The sequence below is a fragment of the Monoraphidium neglectum genome, assembly GCF_000611645.1.
Source record: "Monoraphidium neglectum strain SAG 48.87 unplaced genomic scaffold scaffold00234, whole genome shotgun sequence".
Classification (NCBI taxonomy): Eukaryota; Viridiplantae; Chlorophyta; class Chlorophyceae; order Sphaeropleales; family Selenastraceae; genus Monoraphidium; species Monoraphidium neglectum.
Window position 1 is genome coordinate 1 of NW_014013394.1, and position 16528 is coordinate 16528.

Sequence of the window (16528 nt, forward strand, 5' to 3'; positions counted from 1 at the left end):
CTCATACACACCGCCGACCCCCCCCCCCACCAGGCTGGTGGTGGTCCTGGAGCGCCGCACCAATGTGTACGCACTGCAGTCACTTGAGCACCTGCGCTCCCTGGAGACGGCCCCCAACCCGCGCGGCCTCGCCGCGCTCACGCCGGCTGCCGAGCCCGGGGACCCGTGCCTGCTTGCGCTGCCATCCAGCAGCACTGCGGGCACGCTGCAGGTGCGGCGTATGTGGGCCGCCCGCCCACCACGCGGCGCAGGCAGTGGCGTTGCATCTACGCATCAGGGCCGCCCGTGGGCGCTCGCTGCCCCTGCTGGGCGCGCACGCCAAGAGAAGAATTGTGCAGCAATCATCAATGCTGCTGCATGTGCCTGCCCCCTCTTCCCCATTTGCGCATGCATGCACGCACGCACGCACGCACGCACACACACACACCCCACACAACCCAATCTACACAAAGATGCACACATGCACCTTCTTTTATGCTCACATGCGTGCACCACCCTCAACACACATGCTCTCACATCTGCGCACACAGGTGTACGACCTGGCCGCCGACGGCGGCAACGCGCTGGTGGAGATCAGCGCCCACAAGGCGCCCCTCGCCGCCATCGCGTGGAGCCAGGACGGCAGCCTGCTGGCCACGGCTTCCAGCACGGGCACCGTCGTGCGCGTCCACGCGATCCAGCCGGGCGCCAGCCGCATATTCAGCTTCCGCCGCGGCTCCACGGCGGCGACGGTCCACTGCCTGGCGTTCAGCCCGCCGGGCGTGGAGCCGCGGCTGCTGGCGGCGGCGAGCAGCCACGGGACGGTGCACCTGTTCCGGCTGGAGGCGGCGGAGCGGCACCCCGCTATGGCAGCGGCGTCGATGGCGGCGGGGCTGCTGTCGGCGGTCGTCAAGCTGCCGGTGACTGACATGGTGCGTACGCGCGGCGGGCGCGTGGGTTTTTGGGTGTCAATTGCTATGCGAACAGGGACGGGGGTGAGGGGTGCGTGTGGCCTTGCACGAGCCCTGCCTGGCATCAGGGCTTGCCCAGGTGCTTTGCTGTTTGTTGGGTCTGGAACGGAACCTTTCCCCCTCTCCGGGTCCACTGGCCACCCTTGCAGGTGGACCCTGTGCGCAACATTGCGACCGTTCGGCTGCCTTGCCACGGCGCGGCCAGCATCTGCGCGCTGCAGAGGCCGAGCAGCGGCGGCGGGGAAGGGGGCGGCGCGTCCACGGGCAGCCTGTCGGCCTCGCACGCTTTCGGGGGCGCGGTGAGCGGGCGGCGGGCCCCTTGGGGCAGCTCTTGGCGCAACACCCGTGTACAGCATGCGTATTGTGGCCATGCAGCCGATCTGCGTGGTCAGAATATGGTATCTGCGTGTGCGGTCCGCCAGTCGGGCTCACGTCTGCAGGCACTTCAATCAGAGCGCCACCAGCTGAGATGCGGGCTCCCCTCCCCCCCTGCGCTTCCGACCCCAGATATCTCTGCTTGTGGCGACGTCAGAGGGCCTTCTCTACGATTATGCAATAGAGGGTCTGGCCGATCCTCGAGGGCCCAGCTGTTCGCTAGCGGGCGAGTGGGCGTTGCTGGGGAGCGCAGGCCTGGGTTGACACTCCTGGTGGTGGCGACCGCGCGCGCCTGGCTCCGCACTGTGCGCGATCCGCTGCTCCGCAGACCTACATTGTATATTGCTTGTGCTCTTTGTATGTGTACATGTTTTCCTCATCCAACGCCAGCGAACTGCGGTATGCGCGCCGAGGCACCCCGATCCCACGCTGCGCGTGCTACGACTGGTGTGTGCAACTGCATCGCCGCCCTGACGATGTGTGGCGCAACTCATTTGCATCCCAATGTACGGTGTAATGGCATCAGTGCGCTTGTAAACGAGCAATTACGTGTACTGTAGGCCGAGCTTTGCAGCCGCGATCCCAATGGCGCTCCACTCTCGCAGCCAACTACCCAGTAGTGGGCGCAATGCAAAGACGAGCGTGGCATCATGCCAAATGCGTGGGAATCGGGGCCACGCACGGCTGCGCGTGCGTGCCGCCGCAGAAACGCTGGTGGCCTCTGACGAGCGGCGCAAGTTCAATGGCCCGCTGCCTCCCACGGGCGTCAAAAACACACAGCTCGTCACAATCAAGGTGCGGTACGCCCTCCACGCATACATCACATACGGGCACGGCATGTGCCTGCTTCAGTGGCCGCCTCCGCACGTATGTGGGTGTGCAGGACCTGTCATTCTGCAGTGCACCCGACATGTGATGTGCCAGTCCTGCCCCCCCCCCTTCTTTACCACCCACAAAACCCCAGGAAGGCAAGCTGTGGGCACTGCGGCAGGATTTCCCAGAGGAGGGTGCCAAGTCCATCTGCCTGAACTGCTCTGTGGCAAAGCTTCAGAGCGGCGGCCTGCTGGTGCGTGCGCAGCGGCGTGGTGGGGCTGGTTGTACCCCTGCCAATGATGCAGCTGCTGCCGGGACACCTGCAGCATACAGCAGCAACGCTGGTTCCATTGCGTAAGTTGCCTTGCCATGGACCCAACTGACTTGGATGCGAACAAAGCAGCACACGTTCGACGATGTCAACGCCGCGAGCGCTCAAATCTGCAGTGGCGTCCCCTTCCTCGCCATCAGGCTTGCGTGCCCTGACTGGGCACCTCCCAAAACCTCGCGACAGGTCTACGCCCCCGTGGCGCCAACCCCGGAGATGCTGGACCAGGTGGCCTCCCTGCCCGGCAGGGTGGAGCACATAGTGGCGCCATCCCTGTCGCCGGAGCACTGGCTCTACGTCAACGCCTTTGCCAGCCATCACCCCGACGCGACCGTTTGGGTGTGCCCCGGTGAGCGGCGCGGAGGGGCACGCGGCTGGCCGGGCAGCGTAGGGCCTTGACGTTTGGTAGTGCCATGAGCGTGGCAGGCTTGCGTGTCAGGGTGGTGGATTTGCAAGCGGCCCTGTTTTCGTACGTTCAAGCCTGAGCTTTGAGCTAAAGCAGTCTGGCCTGTACTGCCTCGCATGCTCTAGCACAGGCCCCTTGGTTCCCTTTTGATCAACATGTGCATGGCACACGTGCACACATAGAACACACACTCGCACGTGCACAGACACAGACATACACACACATACACACTACACACACACACACACAACGCACACACACTCACACACACACACGCGTGCACACGCATCCACACACACACGCACGTGCACACACACACATACGCATATGCGCACACCCAAATATCCAAGTACGCAGCATCCCTCAGACACACGCAAACACACAACCTAATATGCACACGCCGCAGGTCTGACCGAGGTCAACCTGCCGGGCATCGGCGACGCCAAGATCTCGGCTGGCCCCAATGTCAAGGAGATTGGCCCCGCCATGACGCAGGCCCTGGGGGACGAGGTCGACTTCGCCCTGTTCGTCGGGCCCCTCGGCCTGTTCAAGGAGGCCGTGCTCTGCGCCAAGCACGCGGGCGCGGTCTTCAGCGGCGACCTGTTCTTCGGGGCGTTCGAGGAGGAGGGGATGCCGACGCCGCTGCAGCGGAAAATCGGGGACCTGGTGGGGATCCGGAAGCGCGTCGGCTGCCCCGTCGCCTTCCTGCAGATGCTGCTGAAGCGCGACGCGGCGCGGGAGTGGCTGGGCAAGGTCAGCGGCTGGGAGTTTGACACCGTGACTGGGGGGCACCTGAGCGCGGGCATCAACGCGGAGCGGTACGGCGTGGACGCGCGCGCGTCGCTGCTGGAGAGTTTCAAGTTTGTTCTGTGAGCACAGTTCAGCGGGTCCTGTTGAGCTGCGCCGAGCCGCGCCGAGTTTTAGTTGGCTGGTGTGGTCTGGGCTGGGACTGACCTGCTAATGAGTCGTCCCTCGTGGTGTGCTTTTGATATGTCTGTTCTGGCGGCCGTGCTGCTCATACATTTTCAATGTGTGCACAGCAGCATGAGCGTAACAGCTGTGTGCGTTTGGTTGGAAATATCGTGCACAACAACTTTTGTTGAGACACCGTGCGCCAAACACCACTCAATAATTCAATGCTGCACTCACACCAAACAGTAACCATGCATGTTTCTTCCTTTGAAGGACAGCATCCGCCCCTGGCAGCTGTCATCCGGCAGATGCCGGTGTGCATAAACCCCTCGCAAAGAATGTATTTGTGAGGGATGCGCAGACTGAAGAGGCGCTGTGCTCGCTGTGTCAGGTCAAATGGCGTCAGCCTGCGATGTCGGGGCTTTTAGTTGCTTCTGCTGACGAGGACAGCCCAAGCGAGCCCCTAGCTGACGAGCGTGACTGTGCTACCGACCAAGCAGCCGACTTGGTGCCACCTGAGGCTTTATCAAACCGGCTGCAGGGCCAAAGGCTGAAGATAATGACACAATGGGATAAGCCAAGGCTGACCTGCGCCACACTGCCGGGTTTGGGGTGGAAAGTTCACATGGCGAAAGCCCATCGGACGGACGGCCCTGTGGGCGGGCATGGCGGTGAGTATGCACCTGTGTCAGCTGTTCTTGATAGCTGTTGCACGCAGCAGGCGCTGGGCGCAACTGGACCCGGAATGCAGTGCTGCAGCGTTAGGTGGCAAATCCTGTGCGATACTTCAATGGAATGGCTGGCTACTGACAATGTGGGGTGCGTGTGAGTCTTGGAGTCAGCTGACTTTGGCAAGCTCAGACGGGATCAGAGCAGCATGCCACGTCCCAGCGCCCCGCTGCTGGACCCTCGAGCGCTCGCACCACAGTGGCGCTTAGAACCGATAGCCGCACAAACAGATCGCAACGAGTCTGGACCACCACACAGTGAGCCAACCCAACAATCGCAGCAGCACCTGCAGGAGAACAGGCATGAGCAAACCTGCCCCACAGAATAGCCACACGCATCTGCTGACTTCTTTGATCCACAGCAGCGGCACTTCAGGGTAGCGGCGTTGCCCTGCCCGCCACTCATCCACTCAAGCTGCGCCCCGCCGCATCAGCCCCCAAAAGCGTCACCTTTGTGTCCGCCCCTTCCCTGGACCGCCGCCCATGCACCGCCGCTCAATTTGTCCGCCGTATTGCAATAAGAGCGCACGATAGGTTCATCATAGAGGAGAAGCGGGTCATCTAGACAAAAGAGATACCACTCAACCCCTTGCCATGGTGTAACTGCTGCTGCGTGCCTGGGCGGGTGGGTGACGGTGATGGGTGCGCTGCCGATGTGTGCGCAAGCAAGCATGGCGTATATATGTGCCTCGAGCAGGCACACACATGCCATGATGCAGTCACCGGCAACCTTGTCCTTTCAGCGGTTCGTTTTGCTGAATTCATTGCAACAACATGCTGTTCGCCGTTTCGAGATGGATGCGTAAGAAGGCAGCATGGAAGAGATTTTGGTCGAACCTGGCAGTCTTTTTCGTGCTGCAGGTGGGCGACAGCACGCGAAGTCGCGCCACACCATCCACTGCAGCGCTTGCCATGCATCAGGATGCACGCACCAAGCAGCAGCGCGGACGCCGCTGAAGTTGCTCTTGAGTGCGACGCTGGCCTGATACATACCAGCAACATTCATCCATCAACCTCCTGTTTTTACAGCCAGCCCTCTGAACAGCAAGTGACCAGCCACCCCATATGATTGTCTGTGTGCAATGGGGCAAAACGCACTGCATTTCAGACAAGCAACCTGAAACATTTGCACAGGCATCTATCCTGTGCCTCAAGCTGCGGCTAGCCTCCCTGGCGCCAGAGCTGGAGCCGCCCTTGGACTACCGGCCAAACGGCTACACGGCAGATGAGGCGCTTGCCGTTATGAAGGGGTACGGCACAGAGGCGCGCATGACAGCCGTCATGCTGGAGGTGGGCACGGCAGGGAAGCAAAGCAGGAGGGCGCAGGGGCCCTGGCAGGGTGGCGCCGCAGTGGGACGGCGCCGCAGAGGTCGAGTGTGGCGGCGCGCTCTCTCATCAGAATCTCTCGAATGCGGGTTCGCTGCAGGGCTTGATTCGCGTGGCCGCCGCCACGTCATCAGCTGAGGCGTTAGCTGCCCTGCGGCCCACCCGAAAGTCGGGCCCCCTCTCACCACTCAGGACCACCCTTTCAACACCAACTTTGTGCATTGCGGGCCCCAGGTGACCGATTTCCTCTACTCGGGCGCCTACGCCGTGCTTTTTGCCTCCCTGCTTAGCGTCAGCCTGTCCGTCATCGACGCGCCCCAGGTGATGCACCTGCTTAACCTTGTACCCGTCGCCACTGCCATCGCCGACGCGGCCGAGAACTTCCTAATGCTCGCCCTGCTGTCAAGTCCAAGGAAGGACGTTGCTGGGTGGGTGGTCATCGCCAGCGCGGTCAAGTGGCAGCTGCTGCTTGCAACGGCCAGCGTCGTCGGCGGGACGGGGGCTTTTTGTGTGTACAAAGCACTCAAGCAGGCCGGCAAAGGGACCAAACACAGCAAGGCACGCAACGGCGCGGGCGCGGCGGTGGTGGAGGGCGAGGGGCCGGCCGGTGGGGCTGCGCGGGGCCGCAAGCCAGCCCGGCGCGCGTAGACGTGGCGGCAGCGTTTTTCAGGCATGCATTAGGTCGGTTCAGCACTGATGTAAGGCGGGTGGACACGAATGTGGCAACGGAGGGTGTTGGAAAAGGCATGTACGAGCGGGGGCTGTGGAATGCGCGCTGGGCTGGGCATGGCTCGCAAGTGACGTCTCACCTGCCAGGGCTGGCACAGTGCGTGAACGCCTTGGAAGAACGCACGCTGCCGACCCGCGACCTGCCGTGCGTGTCCGGCAAGGGTACACCATCTACAGCAGCATTGCCGCAGCGGAGGCTGCAGGGTCCAGGTGATCTGTCAACAGCAGCTGCAACGCCTCAGACTCGCAATCAGTCCCTCCGCGCCTCACACTTGTGAGGATGGGGCCCCATGCACTCTGTGGGCCATCCATGCAGCACATTACTCTGGTGCCATGGGAAGACCTAATCATCAGGTATATGTTATTGTTTGCAGACAGAAGCAGGTGACAAGGGTCGACCGTCGAAGTCAAAGTGTTTTCAGCACTCAGCAGGTGGCGCAGAAGGCCACACGACTGCCAGACAATGAGATGTGGTGTATGTAAAGCAGCAGGTTGTAATACTGTGGCCCTAAAAATGTCCAATATGAAAGTCGCCTCCTTGTGCTGTGAAGCCAGCTTGTAAGCGCGTTTCTCTGAGCGCCAACAAAAGAAAGCAGGTGGATGGCGCGACCATTCAACATTTCCCACCGCGGTCTGCGACGTCCCCGTGTGTGCGTTAATATGTATGCGCCAGAGCGTAGCCACCTGTGGCGGCCTGCGCTGCAGCACTAAGGCTGCTGGTCCTGATGGACAATACGTGTCGAAACTTCCCAAAACCTTCCGCCTTCAGGACGTTTGAATTGTGCAGAAGCCAATGACAAGTGAGCGCATGACGGTTGCAACGCCATGCATGAGACGGGTCGAGCAGAAGCAACAACACTCAGCAGCAGGCGTAGGAGGGGCACCTGCCCCTGCTCGCGAGCCCCTACACCTGGCTTTGACCAGAAGGTGCAGAGGCAATGAGCTCGCTGTGGGGCCCCACAGGGCGCACGGTGATGCAGCACCAAAAGATGCAGTCATGAGATGACGCTTCCAAATATCCAGTGTGGTGCGTGCGAAAGCGCGTGCTCAATAAAATGTTTGAAGTGGATCGAGCGAACGTGTATTAAATTTGCAGCATCAGCAAAGTGCACTGACCACCACGTGCGAGGCGACGGATTGGTCAATTGGGCCGTGCATCAAGAGCCAGAGGCCGAGCGGCTGCGCTGCTAGGCAAGCGCTAACAAATGAAGAGATCAAATGTTAATGAGGCTTGATTGGCAATGCATGTGCTGGGGCCTTGTCTTTTTGTGACCCCAGCACCTATGGGGGGGCTCAGGCAACCAGGCGCTGTCACCGCCGGGGCCTCCTGAGGTACCACGTCACAGCCCCATGACAGGCGTGCGCGTGACCTCGGACACCAGGTTTCGCAGGCTAGTGGGATGGTAGATCATCACGTCCAAGGTTCCCAGTGCTCCCACCTGGCGCAGTCCCATCGCCTTCCACCAGGGCGCCAGGCGTGCCCACTTCTTGCGCTTGAGGGCCAGTGACACGCGCAGGTCGCCGTGGGAGCTGCCTGGGGGATGCCCGCAAAAGCAGAGGGTGTCAGCAAGCGCGTGTCTGGGTGTGGTGTGCCACTGCAGCGCGTGAGGTGCAGCAGGTCCAATTGCTGGCGTCCATGGCGCCAGCAGGGCCCATAACATACGAAGACCCGCAGCCTGTGTAGCGAGTTTTTCAAGCCGTCAGGGGTGTGTGGGGCAGCCGGTCACCGTCAGCAGGATGGCCGGTTGGGCCCGCAGCCGTGACCCAGGCCAGGCGGGGGCAGGCCAGGAACCTCATTGAGTTGGACGAGGCTGGGGCAGCGCCGCCAAACTGCGACGTGGCAAGCGGGGGGGAGCAGCAGGGGTTGGAAAAGAGTTGTGCGGCGACGCATTGGGGGGGCCGCAGGGAGGGAGGGGAGGCTGAAAGGCTGTGAGGCAAGAAAACTGCAGATATGTCCAGGAGGATCACACCTGCACCACTGCGACCCACCAGAGGGGATGTGCGGCAAAGTCGCCAGAAGTGTGCAGGTGCGTATGGAACCACATGATGCGGCTGCACATCATGGGACACGCATGATGGCGCAGCCAACTGCACACACACACATACATACACACGCACATAAACGCACACATACACGCACGAATGCACACACACACGCACACACACCAACAACACCCACCTTGACAGAGAACACCTCGTCATATTTGCTGACGTTGTCGATGCACACATCCCCCTCCAGCAGCGCCGCCGCCTCGCACGACCTCACAGCGCCACCCACGCCCGCGCCTTGCGCAGCTGCCATCCACTCGTACCGCCGCCGCATCAGGCCGGCCGGCGCGGACAGCTCTTCGCGCAGGGCAGAGTGGATGTGGGCGGCGAGAGCCGCGGAGGGCTCTGGCGACGGCGCGTCGGCCGCCGGCAGCAGGGCGGCGGGGCACCACACTGGGACCAGGAGAGACGTGTTGCCAAAGAAGTCGTCGCCCGCTGCATGGCCAAAGCGCCTGGAGGGAGCGGGTGCAGATACTGGAAGATCTGAACGCTGCGCGCCAAGACAGACAGGCAGGATGCCAATCATCAACACACAGCGGCCGCCACCTCGGCTGGCAGCAGCGGCTCACGCATTGCAGGAGTGGCTGTGCAGAGCGGCGTTGGCCGGGTGGGCTTTCTTTACCCCCCATCCGTGGGCCGCCTCTCCCCCGGCACTGAGCCAGCAGCGCCTGCTCACCCGCGTGAGTTGACGACGACGTGTGCATTGAGGCCCCCGCGCCGCGCCACCTTGCCGGGGCTCACCCAGGCGACGCTCGCCGCCACCAAGGCGCTAAGGACGTCGTTCGTCGTCGGCTGGACAGCGGCACCGCCGCCGGCGGCCCCGCTCAGGCGCGCCTTCAAGCCGTCTATCGCGGCGCGCGGCAGCACCCAAGAGCGGCTCTCGCAGCCGGCCATGCCCAGCAGCCCCTTGCCGAGCATGAGGACGTTCTGGCGGCGGCTGAGGACGTCGACATGCCACACGGGCTCCCCCTCCCAGAAGGCGCTGTCCTTGCCGGCGCGCGCAACAGCAGAGCTCCCGTCCGTGCTGCCGCTGCCGCTGCTGCTGACGCCGTTGTCCGCAACCCCGCTGCTGCCGCCCTCGCTCGCCGCCTGGGGGGGCGTTCGCGTCCCGTCCCTCGAGCCGCTGCTGCCGCTGCCGCTGCTGCTTGAGGCACGGCTGACCGGCGGGGAGAGGTCGACCAGCAGAGAGCGGTCCCACACCGGCGCCGGCCTGGCGCCCCACTTTGCGCATGGAGCGGCGCCGACGCCACGGCTCGCGGCCGCGATAGCTTCGCACTCGTCAGACCAGGCGGATAGGAAGTCCAGGAAGGACTTGTAATCCGCCACCACATGGTCTATGGTGATGACCATCAGGGTCGCGTTGGCATCAGGAAATTGCGTGACCTGCGGCGCGGGGATAGAGGGTGCGAGGCGGCTTAGGACCATCGTGGCTCGGGTGTGGGCCGGCCCCCGCTATGAGCGGGGCGAGCTGGATGGGGAGGGTACGGACGGCAGATGAGCGTGCAGGCCTGGTCTCTGGGTTTGGGTTGCAGTCGATCAGCGTTGCAGCACGCCCCACCTTGGCGGCCAGCAGACAGTGGCGCTTCATGGTGGGCAGGCACTGTGTTTCGTAGAGCAGGACGTCATCTGTCACCTGAAGAGGTGCCCAACGAAGTGCGTGAGGGTGGGCGACATAGGGGTGGAGAGGGTGGATGTCAGCCTGCAATTAGCAGCGCTGAAAGGAAACGCCTGCAAGAGCACGTGCTGGGAGGTCATCAACTGCCACACCCTGGGCAGCGCAGAAGTGGGCGAGCGCGCCCCCAGCCGCATACCTCCGGCGGCGAGCCAGGCGCGATGGCCTCGTACCACGCCGCGCCGCGGCCATCCGCGTCCGCGTCCCAGCGCAGCGCCAGCCCCCCCGTCCCGTGGCGCTCAAGCCAGCCGGCGACCAGGGGGAAGCGGTCGACGGCAATCTGCAGCGCGGCCGCCGCAACCGCGGGGTCGAGCAGCCCCTCAAATCGCCACGCGCCACTGATCGCGCGCCGCAAATGGGACGCGTCCAGCGCATGCAGCTCGACCTCGCCTTGGGGCGCCGCTGACCTGGGGCTGACATTCACGCGCCGCTCCGCGTGGCTGCGGCGGCCGGCCGCTGCCTCAGCGGCGCGCTTGGCCCTTCGGGCCGGCCGAACGGCCAGCTGGCTCAAGTAAACCATTCCGGGGCGCGTCTGCGGTTGGTGGCGGTTGGGGGATGGTTGCCGCACAGGGGCCCGGTGCAGGTGCTGTCTAGTGGGTACAGCTTGTGCACTGTTCCGTGCTGCAGCCGTCTGTGGCAGACCAGAGGGTTGATGTCAGGCTTGGAGCATGAGAGACGCGCGGCGACGGCGCTTGTCAGGCGGGTGAGCCTCTGTGTGTCGCGCAAGGACAGCCATGCGTGCACGTGGCGGTGGTCAGGTACATGTGTGTGCGGGGTTTCCGGCGCTGCTGGCCTACAGCATGCTCGCTTGTGGCCGTGACACTTTGACAATTCAAGCTGTGTGGCAGCTCGGAGGGTGAGTACGCGCATGACGCTGGTGCACCAGCAACCAGCAGCGCACTGCAGCGGCCCGGTTACACTGTGAGGCCTGACTGTGATCATTGCACCCTAAATTGTTGAATCTGATTTAGCATGGCAGAGCTGGTCCTGGGCATCAGACAAGTACTGCGGTGATCAACCCCTGGCCCCGCCACGCTCATGTGCGCGAGACCTGGGTAGCCCGAGATCACTTCAATTACACTTTCACTCACCGTTTGTCGCGTTTTCGGGCGTTGCAATCGGCAGTTTGATTTTTGCGTGGTCGGCGCTGGGCTATGATGGGTTCGACTGGTGACTGCTTATTCCAGCTGAACATTCACTGTTATGCGGTTCTCTACTCATGTGCTGCCCAGTGACACCAGCTCCTAGTGTTAGGATCTGCTGTTCACTGCACCACCTGACCGACCACCACCCCCCTTCCTCATGCCTCCCAGTGAGTGACGGAGTGCACACACCACGGGGCAAATGGGCAACTTCACAGTGCTTGCATCGCTTGAAAATGCATCACAGGTAGTATAGGTGCCTTGCTAGCCTGCAGCACTGGCTGTTTGGATGCGGCACAAGGGTGGACCTAGACCGGTGCTGGACAGCATCACGGCGCTGTGCAGCAGCCGCCAATCACAGAGTCATGAAAAGGCTGTGTGTCCGCGCGTGAGCAGCAAAAATACCCTTGAATTGAGAGGTGCAATGTTGCATCGCAAATCACGTTAATCGGCAAGGTGTGAGCAAAGCACAGGAGCGCGTTCACGCAGCCTTCCTGTAGCCCACACCAGCGGCCCAATCCACTGGCCGACGGCCGCTCAGCGCGAGCCCCTTGGCCGCCGAGCTCTCAGTCACAGCTGTCTTCATCGCTCAACGCGCCAGGCGCGGCCGCAAGCAGCCGGCCGTGCTCGTCGTGCGGCAGGTCCGGGAACAGGAGCCGGCTCGGGTCGTCCACCCCCATGGGATACTGCACCTGGAACAGGCACAGGCCCTTGCCAGGGACGACATTGTAGCCGCGCCACGTGCCGCCGGCGCCTGTTATTGCATGTGCGCGTGATAAGCCGGCGATGGGAGGGCAGGCGCAAGGCTGGTCATGCGATCTCGCGACAAGCAGAGGTGATGGGCTAACACAAGGTGCGCGCATGCGGGAGATGCTGCATGTCAACATGCTGCTACCAAGAAGCCTGCATGCGGGCGAAGCCAGTGTCCCCGGCCTGCAGCGTCAGCAGAGCCGCAAGGTGCACCTGGCGCCTCGCTGCTGCCCAGCTCCAGGCGCCGTGAGATGTCTGCCAGCCCCATCTTCCCGCTGCCGACCGCCACCAGCGCCCCCACCATGTGGCGGACCTGCAGTCGCCGAGAGCCCCACGTGGCGATGCCAGATTGATGGACTGATCGCGGCCCAGCGAATCCCGCGTGCGCATGGGCGAGGCCAGCAGCCTTCTGGCTCCTCCCCTCCGTTAAGCGGTGGTGGGTCCCCATCCAGCACCCCTACCCTCGCCTCCATGCACAGCCCCGACCCCTGGGGCAGCCCAAAGCCCGAGCCGCGCCTGCTTGTAAAGGAAGCCGCTGCCCTCCACCTCCAGCCTCAGGGCGCCGCCGGCGCACTCCAAAACGTCCAGGCGCCGCAGGTCCTTCACGGGGTTGCGCCGCAGCCGCTCGGCCGTGTCGTTGCTGAACTGCGTGAAGTCATGGCGCCCGACCAGCAGCGCCGCGGCGGCGCGCATGGAGGCTAGGTCCAGGTCGCGTGGGCAGTGCATGCGGTAGCGGACGGTCAGCGGGTCGTGGATGGGCGCGGTGTCGATCTCGTACACGTACACCTGAGCAGAACATTGGGGTGAGACCAGGTAGAAGGCAGGGTTGATCGGACGCATTCGCTGTGTGTTGGTGGTAAGTACACCTTGAGAGGGGCGATGGATGGATGCGAACGCTGCACCCCCAGCCAAGGGCAACCCCAAGCCTCATGCTGCCAGGCCATGCGTCCCCCCCGCCCAGGCACCCTCGCGTCAGCGCGCCTTGCCGGTGGCGCAGCTGGTGACGAGGAAGTCCGGCGCCGTCGCCGCCGCCCCAGACACGCGGATGTTGTGCGGCAGCAGCGAGTTGAGCCGCTTCGGCAGCCGCGCCGGGTCGACCGCCCGCGGCCTGTTGGTGCGGAACTGCACTACCTGCCCGGCCGCGTGCACGCCCGCATCGGTGCGGCCGGCCGCGATCACGCAGAGCGTCTCCCGCGGCTCCCGCAGTACCGTGGTCAGCGCGCGCTCGAGGTGCAGCTGGACGGTGGGCGCGTGCGGCTGCAGCTGCCAGCCGCTGTAGTCGGTGCCGTCGTACGCGATCAGCAGGCGGAAGCTGTGGGTGCCAATGTCCGGCGCCAGCTGCGGCGGCGGCACCGCGGCGGGCGCGGCGGCGGCGGCGCCTGCGCTAGCAGCGCCACGGGCGAGGCCGCCCAGGGTGCCGCCATCAGCGCCGGCGCTGCTGCCCGCGCTGGCGGCGCGCCTGGCTGTGCGGCAGTGCAGAGTTGCGGCGCCGCTGGGCCATCCCCGGAGGGTGCTGCAGGCGACGCCGCCGCCACTGGCATCTAATACACCATGCCGCGAGCGGGACTTCTGCGGTGAGGCGTCCAGCCATGGCTGGCGAATCAATCCCGCTTGGCAGCCCGCTCTGCTGTAGCCGCAGCCCCTTTGCTTGGCTGCTGGTCCGGCACCCCAGGGAGCGCTGCCGCCTTGCTGATGAGGACGAGGCCGCAGATCACGATTGCCACGCCAAGCAGCCACTGCCGCGTCAGGCGCTCCCCAAAGAACGTGTGGCCCAGCAGTCCCTGAGACCAGGGGGAGGACGCATGAGCAAATGCGGCAGGCAGGCAGCAGGTATGCCGGCCCTCATGCAAGCCTGCGGGCCCATCCTGCAAGCTGCAAGGTGGGGAAGCGCTGCCCGTTTTCGAGGGGGCCGCCGCAGGCCGCGGGGGCGCCGCTGCAGCCTCGGAGAGCCGCGCATAACAACGTGTCATCACGTGCATTTGAATCCGCTCACAGTGATCGTAATGTTGGCCGCGTTGCTGAGGACCGTTGCTTGGAGCGACGGCAGACCACGCAGGCTGCGCACATAGAGGGTCATCATCACCGTGTTGGTAGACAGCATGAGGCCGACACATGCCGCCCTGCACGCCAGCGGGGCCCATGCGCCCCACGCCGGTGCAATGCTGCCGCACGAGCCGGCCAGGTGCCCAAACGCCGCCGCCGCTGCTGCCAAGCATCCCGCCGCCACGCACGCAGCGACGGAGCTGGTCATACGCTGGGGCCAAGCACAACGTGTGTTGCGCCCTATATTGTTTGTGAGAAATAAATTGGTGACGACAAGCTGGGTGCTGGGCTGGACACCACAGGGACAGCAGCGCAATGCTTGTCAGATAAGGGCGGCCGCCGTCGCGGCACTGCGCAGAGCTGGATGGCGCCGCGATCTGGGGTGCGTGTCGCTGAAGCAGTGATATCGGCTTTAAGTCGCAAAGGGTTCCTTGGTATAATGCGTTGAAGTTGTGCTGAAAAGCAGTTGCTCACGCGAGGGTTCGACAGTGCGTGCCGATTCAAACTGCTCGTCGTTTTTACTGACGGCAGCTTCTTTGCGCGCTATTAGGCACATATACAGAACCTCCAGCCTTGTGTCTTGGTCTTCACATTTTCACGCCCGCTGGACGAGCTGTACTGTCTACACGGGCGTTGCAGAACCGCGTGGAGTCCCGGCGGCAGCGGTGTGACAGAACAAATCACTTATGAGCTGGATGATACGGGCGACGATGCAGCCCAAGGCGTTGCCACGCCCCCAGCGCGGGCTGCTGTCCCAGCCAACACGTCCGGCGCTCCCGCCCGTGCGGCGCTCCCGCCGCTGCCTGGCTGTCCGCGCGTTCCTTCAGCAGCAGCAGCCCCAGCAGCAGGCTGCTCCGCCTGTATCGCGGGAGCCTGAGCCCGGCGGCGTGGTCACGACCAGCGGGTGCGTTGCGATGGCCGTTGACCAGCCCGCCTACAAGGTACAGATCGCCTACTGCAGCACAGGGCGGCCCCTGGAGAGCTGCGACCTGATCTACGCTCACGCAGGCCACAGCGGCTGGCTCGACAAGTGCGGATCGGATGCAGCGGCACGGGAACGGCGCCTGGCCAGCTGCAGCGGCGCAGCCTTGCAGTCGCCTGCATGTGTGTGTCGGGATCGAGTTGGGGGTGGGGCCACCAGACTTTGCCGGCGCTATCAGAGTGCAGTGCCTTTCAGTAGCGGCCAAAGCAGCCCCCCTTCTGGGGTCTTGTCACGCCTGCACCAACGCGTTGATCCGACCACTCCAGGCAGGACGTCCAGCTGACCCGCAGCGAGGCAGACCCCACTCGCTGGGAGGGCGTGTACTTGTGAGGCCCCCACTTGCGCCTCGCCAGCTCCGCATGCATGCGAACTGCTTCATAAAACACCGTACAATGCATTTGGGGGCCCTTTGATTGAGACTGGTTCCTAACGCTTGTCGCCCACGTCAGCGGCAACGGCCCTGCGCGGCTGTGGGATGACGACACCGTTCCCGCCAACGCCACGTTGCCGCCCCTCCACCCGCCGCGGGCCCCCGCCTCCTGCAACCTCTCCGCCCCAGCCTGCCAGCCAGCCAGCTGGCCAACCCCAGCCACGCGGAGGTGCAGCTGGTTTTCAAGGGCGTGCGCCACGGCTGGGGGGAGGCATGGGACAACAACTCGGGCAAAAATTGGAACGTGAGCCGCCCGGGGGTCACCAGGCGCCGCCGCTCGTGCTGCGTGCTTTGGAGCGCCGCCTTGCATGTTGAGGAGGCTGCCGGCGGCCGCTTCATCTTGCTGCATGCATCAGCCACAGCCCACCCTGCTCCGCCGCAACCACTTGCACGCCGGTGCATTCGCGACCCCAAACTCGCCGCGCCCCGCGCCCCCGCCCGTCGCGCACCCTGGCGCCCCTCGCACCCACTGACGCGACCACCCCTGCCTGGCCCCCAAACTTTCATCCGGCCCCGCAGCTGGTGGTCGAGCTCGCCCACAAGGAGGGGCTCGTTCTGCCGGCCCTGAAGGGCGGCGCGCTGCGCACGCTGGTCAGCAGCCTGCTGGTGCGCCTCGACGCGCTGCTGTCCGCCAGCCTGCTGACGGCGGAGCAATTTGCGGTGCTGCGCAACAAGGCCTGGGCGCAGGACTTTGGGCTCATACGCGCGTACGACTCGGTGAGGCGCCGCCATCCGCGGGGTTTGGAGGACTGCGGCGGGCGGGGCCACTGCGCGGGGCCGCCCTTGATGCGCCGTGCATCCCCTCTGCCATACATCTTCGAATGCATGCGCACACGCGCACACACGCGTGCACACACACACACACACACACACACACACACACACACACACAC

At 64.1% G+C, this 16528-nt stretch overlaps 6 protein-coding genes across 6 annotated transcripts in view; 3 read left to right on the top strand and 3 right to left on the bottom strand.

The window, feature by feature from the left end:
* Positions 1-506: 506 nt before the first annotated feature.
* Positions 507-3745, top strand: MNEG_2141 (WD repeat domain phosphoinositide-interacting protein 2; the record flags this gene model as incomplete). Its single annotated transcript, XM_014049371.1, has 7 exons — positions 507-911; positions 1100-1249; positions 1458-1512; positions 2032-2120; positions 2290-2391; positions 2653-2815; positions 3279-3745. The coding sequence occupies 7 exons, from the start codon at positions 507-509 to the stop codon at positions 3743-3745; spliced, it is 1431 nt and encodes a 476-aa protein (XP_013904825.1).
* A 1565-nt stretch (positions 3746-5310) lies between these two features.
* On the top strand, positions 5311-6486 carry MNEG_2142 (hypothetical protein; the record flags this gene model as incomplete). Its single annotated transcript, XM_014049372.1, has 3 exons — positions 5311-5373; positions 5647-5802; positions 6073-6486. The coding sequence occupies 3 exons, from the start codon at positions 5311-5313 to the stop codon at positions 6484-6486; spliced, it is 633 nt and encodes a 210-aa protein (XP_013904826.1).
* Positions 6487-7907: 1421 nt separating this feature from the next.
* Positions 7908-10808, bottom strand: MNEG_2143 (hypothetical protein; the record flags this gene model as incomplete). The annotated part of the gene is made up of 6 exons (XM_014049373.1): positions 7908-8101; positions 8295-8397; positions 8747-9068; positions 9293-9999; positions 10175-10249; positions 10428-10808. The coding sequence occupies 6 exons, from the start codon at positions 10806-10808 to the stop codon at positions 7908-7910; spliced, it is 1782 nt and encodes a 593-aa protein (XP_013904827.1).
* A 1188-nt stretch (positions 10809-11996) lies between these two features.
* Positions 11997-13020, bottom strand: MNEG_2144 (tRNA pseudouridine synthase A; the record flags this gene model as incomplete). The annotated part of the gene is made up of 3 exons (XM_014049374.1): positions 11997-12184; positions 12394-12493; positions 12727-13020. 3 exons carry the CDS (start codon positions 13018-13020, stop codon positions 11997-11999), a joined length of 582 nt encoding a protein of 193 aa, XP_013904828.1.
* Positions 13021-13152: 132 nt separating this feature from the next.
* On the bottom strand, positions 13153-14431 carry MNEG_2145 (tRNA pseudouridine synthase A; the record flags this gene model as incomplete). The annotated part of the gene is made up of 2 exons (XM_014049375.1): positions 13153-13639; positions 14331-14431. 2 exons carry the CDS (start codon positions 14429-14431, stop codon positions 13153-13155), a joined length of 588 nt encoding a protein of 195 aa, XP_013904829.1.
* A 706-nt stretch (positions 14432-15137) lies between these two features.
* Positions 15138-16528, top strand: part of MNEG_2146 (hypothetical protein) — a gene marked incomplete at both ends in the record, with an annotated part of 6428 nt that continues 5037 nt past the window's right edge. Inside the window, 4 exons of the mRNA XM_014049376.1 lie at positions 15138-15253; positions 15472-15531; positions 15765-15879; positions 16155-16352. Coding sequence (XP_013904830.1) covers positions 15138-15253; positions 15472-15531; positions 15765-15879; positions 16155-16352 — 489 coding nt within the window. The remainder of the gene's footprint in view (positions 15254-15471; positions 15532-15764; positions 15880-16154; positions 16353-16528) is intronic.